General features: G+C 34.3%; 1 protein-coding gene across 1 annotated transcript; it reads right to left on the bottom strand.

Moving 5' to 3' along the window:
• Positions 1 to 26: 26 nt before the first annotated feature.
• Positions 27 to 5,003, bottom strand: LOC120205462 (probable alpha-mannosidase At5g13980). The gene is made up of 17 exons (XM_039205331.1): positions 4,985 to 5,003; positions 4,577 to 4,790; positions 4,397 to 4,480; positions 4,029 to 4,117; positions 3,735 to 3,909; positions 3,528 to 3,647; positions 3,271 to 3,354; positions 3,107 to 3,178; positions 2,385 to 2,498; positions 2,146 to 2,246; positions 1,970 to 2,063; positions 1,718 to 1,885; positions 1,540 to 1,629; positions 1,351 to 1,416; positions 1,207 to 1,263; positions 445 to 664; positions 27 to 348 (listed from the first exon to the last, which is right to left on the bottom strand). The coding sequence occupies exons 2-17, from the start codon at positions 4,772 to 4,774 to the stop codon at positions 191 to 193; spliced, it is 1,890 nt and encodes a 629-aa protein (XP_039061262.1). The 5' UTR covers positions 4,775 to 4,790; positions 4,985 to 5,003; the 3' UTR covers positions 27 to 190.
• Positions 5,004 to 5,740: the final 737 nt, after the last annotated feature.

Below are 5,740 nucleotides of genomic sequence, written 5' to 3'. Positions count from 1 at the left end.
CATTACGCACACAGAATTTTAGCCTTGTATCTCTCACTCCCTCCCATTGCACAAAAGGAAGCACCATACAGAAACAGAAATACTGATGTAACAATTGAAAAAGCATCATATTTTCATATGTAATCAGAGTCGAAAATACGACAACATAAAGAAATGCTTGAAGGAAAATAAAGCATCATATACGCAATATTTATGTGGTATTACCCACCAAGTTTCTCTTGTTGACATAATTTATGATCTTCCCTGGTGGTGCTGAAATAGTAAGCTTTAAATTCCCTTCACCAACTTCAATGGCTGGTTTTTCACCCATCTGAAATTTGTATATAGATGATTTGGTTGATCCAGCTCCTGAAATCAGACAGAAACAGATTGCAACAATCTATTTGCATATTTAATAGCATCCATACTAGTTTAACTAGATAAGGAAAAGCTATATGAGTAAACCTGTCTGTTTAGAAATAGAGATGGTGTAAGTGCTGAAGCCAAGAGGTGGCACAGAGACTGTGAATGCAAGCCAATAATTAGGTACAGCATTTGGGTTGCTACCTAAATATGCCCTAGCATAATAGTTCCTTAGATCCACATAGGCATCAACTATTGGAACAAGCTGTGATTCAATTTTTCTTCCCTCAGAATCACGAACAATAACATCTTCATTAACAACCTACAGCAAACCAGAAAAACGAACGTGATTTCCTAAAAGCAACAAAGCCATATAGTCAAATAGAGATCTCACTAACATTTTCGTTGGTCCACTTTGATCACCTAATTAAATAAGATGCATGCCAAACAACAAGTCTGGCTGCTTTATTAGCAAATGGTTTTAGACATAAAGTTACCTGCATTTGAAGCAATGCTGCTCCACTTCAGTTATGAATGTTGGATATGGATGAATGTCCATCACGGATCTATTCAATTTTATAAGGTTTTTCCTTACCCTCATAACCATGTCCATCACGGATCTATTCAATTTTATAAGTTTTTTTTTCCTTACCATCACAAACATGACCACTTTGATTTCCAAAACTGGTACTTCATGAAAAATAAAGGGCTGAAGCAATAGAGATTTTAAGTATCACACAATTAAATTTACAAAGTTTCATGAATAGATAACATGTGTCAACAGAATATTATGCTACGAGCTCCTTAATTTGACGGAGGAGAAGGAGAGAGGAGTGCAAGGCAAATAGAAACGGAGGTACTTACAGGAAAACGTACTACATCCTCTCTTTTCCATCCCAAAGAATTGTAGATCACAACAATCTGTCAACGGAAAGAACATAAAACCTTATTTATCTAAGAATTATTTATGAGATTAAACAACATAAGACATGGAATATTCCTTCTTACCAAGTTCTTTCCATGAGACAGGTCAGTCTCTGATGCAGGGCAGTAAGTTATATTCAGAAGTGGGCACTAGCAAAAGATTAAAGAGGGTGATAAAAAGGCACATCTCACATGTAAATTTCATATCATAATTTAGATTGAAAATCAACTGTCTTACTCATGAAACTAAATTCCATCAGTCATAACAATTACCTGCTGAAAATTGGTGGTTGAGTCCCCACATCCCATGGATGACTTCGAATCAGTTAAGCAAGCAAGTGATGATGCAACAACGCTCTCAGCCTTAACAAAGATAATAAACAAGTTTACAAATTCAGACCAAAGTGAAAAGAAACAATATCCAAGAAAATTGTAAGGACCAAGTTCAGACCTCTTTGTAGCCTATTGATAGCCTTTTTGCATAATCATAGGCCACGTGCTGCTTCTCAGTACCTGTAACAGCATCATGATGTTGAGCAATAGCCAAAGCATCTGCCAATGAGTCCGTATTTTGCCGTGAATTATTCCTCCCTTTGAAAAATTCAAGTTGCCTTGCTGCCTGATCATATATTCACATATATGAACTGTGTATATGAAAAGATTAATTGAACTATAACATATTAAAATGGAAAAAGAATAGTACCAGATAGTAGCCACTCATTATTCTAACATAGAATTTTAAAGCTGGTCTACTTGTAAAGTATCCTGTCCAGTAAGCATTCACACGATCTGCATAACTGGTAAGAAGTACATTTTAATTTCTTAGAAAATACAAACCATGAGAACGAGGATTCTGAGATTCTCAAGGAAAAAACTCACGGAAAGTAGTCATCAATTTTGAGCGGCCAAGATTTACTTGTAGCATATTTAGCGTCAGTATACATGGAAGGAGTGGAGTAGAGAGCATTGACACGTCCATCCTGCAAGTGTTCATTAAAAACCACTTGAAATAATGGTTCGGACCAATAGTATGACAACCAAAGAGGACAAAAACATACCAGGTAAGGCATGCTTAAAATCCAGTCACCAGAAAAATGAAAGAAACTAGAGATTCTCACCTTATTCACATAATGAATAAGCTTGTCCAAGTTCCGGAACCAAGTATGTGCATACTGATACTTAAAATCTGTACCCATGGTCCACATTATGTGGTTTGTTCTGGTTATGTTTGCCTGCAGATGAAATATAAGCTTTTACAATAAGTATTAAATGAATGCTTTCAGGATCAATATGGACAATTAAATCAAAGATAGGATTCTTGAAGTTAAAAGACAACATAGTTTCCAGATATCTTAAGAATACACCAGCCATTCTGTGGCAGACTAGTAACTAAGGAAGATTATATAAAATAATGTTTAGTTTTAAATGGATAAAGATTAGGATACTTATTCCTCAAAAAAAAAAGATACTTCTCACAGCAGAAAACAGATTTTTGGTGCAACCAGTACTAGGGTGGGTACTTCTAAGTGAGGTCAAACTTAATACTTATAATGGCCATCTTCATGATTAAAACTAATAGCAGAAACTTTGCTAGAACAGATATTTGTCATCTCATAAACTAGACCTATAATTTCAACATTGCCATAGTATTAAAAAGGAGAAAGAAAAAAGGAAATATTTTACCAAGGAAAAAGATATCCTATGATTATCAAGACGAAATAGCATGAGAAGCAAAAGCAAAAACCTTAAGAGAGTTCCTTACAAAACCAAATTTCAATCAAATAGACAGCAAGGAAACCAAGACAGAAAATTCTTCATGCGGTAATTTAATTTCATTTACCTGTGCTATAGCAGCCGCAACAAAGTCATTAACTCTGTCTTGGACATTGTAATCAAACAGATCGACATTATCCTACATCAGATGCAACCATATTTACACTAGAACCAACTACATACTCAAGAGCCAAGAAACTGCCTAAACGAACATAATTCTATGAAGCTTACTTGAACAACAGGGGAATCAGCATTAACTTCAAAGTAGAAACCTGATGGAGGTTCATAATTTTCAGGGAATGCTCCAGCAAAAATCTGCACCACATCTAAGTGAATATTAACTGAAGAATAATGGAATTATGACATACACCCCCAGCCACATTTTGAAAGGTAAATAAATCAGTAAATGCAAAGTTTAAGTACAAGAAGTGACATCCGAAACTAATCATGTATACCCAAATAGAAGAAAACCAAATAATGAGTTTCACCTGAGCAGATGAGCCCAGGCTCTTAGAACCCCGCCAAATAACTTCGAGACTCTTCTCTTTTTTTCGCTTAATCCTGTCTTGGTAGTCTATGCGGCCAAAGAAAAATGAGTCGAACCCAACCTACAAAAATAAAAACACAATATCTAAACTATGCTGCTTGAAAGTGGGAAACACTAGCTAGAAGCAATAGTTATGGGGTAGACTTACATCTGCGCCCAATAAGTAAGCCTGTACTGCAGAATGTCCAAAAGGATCAATTTGCCATCCAATTCTTGGAGTGATACCAAACTCCTCTTTAAGGAACCGATGTCCAAGAGTTGTTTGATCAATCATATCTATATAATGTGGTACTGCCTCATCATGCATGCACATGCCCCCATTTCTGAAGAATCAGAGGAAGAGAATGTGGGGAAGTACGAACTCATTGGGATATGATAGAAAATAATGGGATTTTAGACATGCAACTTAGGGGGTTAAAAAAGGGTTTATGTCACGAATTACATGAACTCCAGTTGACCCGAGCTGACAAGTTTCTTGACTATACTCTGAGTTTGCTCACTCTGATCTCTCCACCACCGCTGAAAAAATGCCTGCACAAATCAAGTAAGACAATCACAACACGAACATGGCATGTGACACATGCAACCACATATCTCTTGCTAGTGCAGTCCGGCATAACCTTCAACTTTGTAATGAAGCGTTGTAGACAAGGAATACGAGAATAGAAGGTTGGGCTTCGAGGAAAAATTTATACTAAGATCAGAAAGATTTCATTTTTCATACATGCCTTTGGCAACCACATGCCACTCAATTGAAGAGAGAATAACCACCACCACCACACACAAAAAGAAAAAAACGTAAACTCTTGCCTGCTCAACATAAATGAATTTCCGGTTTTTGTCAGCCAACAGTGCCGGCACTAGAGAATCCAACACATTCTGCACACAAGCCCCCTAAAAAAGAGTAAAAAGAGAAAAATATTTATAAACAAATTGATAAATATATAATCTTCAAGAGAGAAACATAGAGTGGAAGGAGAAAGATCCCACCTGGATGGAATTGTTAGAGCCAACATAATATTGATCAACGGTTTTTAACCAACCGACATCGTCATGGGTGTGAGGAACCAAATGAACATTGATTTTCCCAGCATCTATTCCTGCTGAAGTGTTATAAACCATGTACTTGGATTCTGCACATAAAACCCCCAATAACAGCACCAGGCCGATCAACTCGACCATACCCATTTTTTGTAGTTTAGTTCTGAGTGGGTTCTTTGAGATTTTAGCAGTTTTCAGCCGCTGGTTTGAGTTAGGAGAATGGAAACAAGTTTTGGCTTCAAGTGTCAGGTGCTTTAGGCTTTAGACGTCATAAAGCTAAATGAAATGGAAAGCAACGATTTTCAGCAAACACTGGCTTTCCTGTAAGAAAGGGGGAAAAGCCTAGCAGGTGAAGACTCACACAAACATTTGTAAAGAAGATGGAACTGCCATTGTTTTCACTATTTTGTTTTGACTTCACTTCTTCATTAACATTAGCTGCACCGCAGTTATTTAATATTCAGGGTAAACTAAATATGTAGTATTTTATTTTATTTTTCATTCTGTTAAAATATTAATAGAATTTTAACAGTTTTTATCTTTTTAATAATAATATGTTATTATTTTACTATGACACATTAACATATAATTAATTTTATTAACAGTGAGTGACTAAAATAAAATTAAATATTAAATATAATTTAAAAAATAATTAAAAAATTCAAAATAAAATAAAAGTGATAATTGACCTACTAAATATATAATTTACTCTATTATTTATTATCTTATTATATGAACAATACCAGTGGTTCAGTGTGCTTCTTCCTATCCAAACCTATATTTTAAAAAATACTAACTAAATATATATTTTAAGATTTGAATTAAATATTTTTAATTAAATATTTAATTTTTGGATTGATTCTAATTTAATACTTGAATTTAAATTAATATCTTAATTTTATTTTTTTTCTAAACTAATACTTATGATAAATGATATATATATATATATATTAATTTAAATCCTAAAATTAAATTGAAGTATAATTAAAAGTATTCTAGAGGATGAGTATATATATATATGTGTGTGTGTGTGTGAACACACTACTAAGGAAAGATGTTAGGATGTGATAAGTATATTCATATTAGACTTGTTAAAAATATTATTTTTATAAA

The sequence above is a fragment of the Hibiscus syriacus genome, unplaced genomic scaffold, assembly GCF_006381635.1.
Source record: "Hibiscus syriacus cultivar Baekdansim isolate YM2019G1 unplaced genomic scaffold, ASM638163v2 tig00012483_pilon, whole genome shotgun sequence".
Classification (NCBI taxonomy): domain Eukaryota; kingdom Viridiplantae; phylum Streptophyta; class Magnoliopsida; order Malvales; family Malvaceae; genus Hibiscus; species Hibiscus syriacus.
The sequence above is the reverse complement of the archived record's forward strand: the minus strand, read 5'-3'. Positions and strand labels throughout refer to the sequence as shown.

Excerpts from the sequence above, each read along its gene's own strand:
- LOC120205462 (XM_039205331.1), bottom strand. The coding sequence starts at position 4,774 with ATGGGTATGGTCGAGTTGATCGGCCTGGTGCTGTTATTGGGGGTTTTA. Across the intron at positions 4,481-4,576 it reads GCTCTAACAATTCCATCCAG|GGGGCTTGTGTGCAGAATGT; the intron begins GTGGGATCTTTC and ends ACTCTTTTTTAG. Across the intron at positions 1,264-1,350 it reads TGTCTCATGGAAAGAACTTG|ATTGTTGTGATCTACAATTC; the intron begins GTAAGAAGGAAT and ends TTCCGTTGACAG.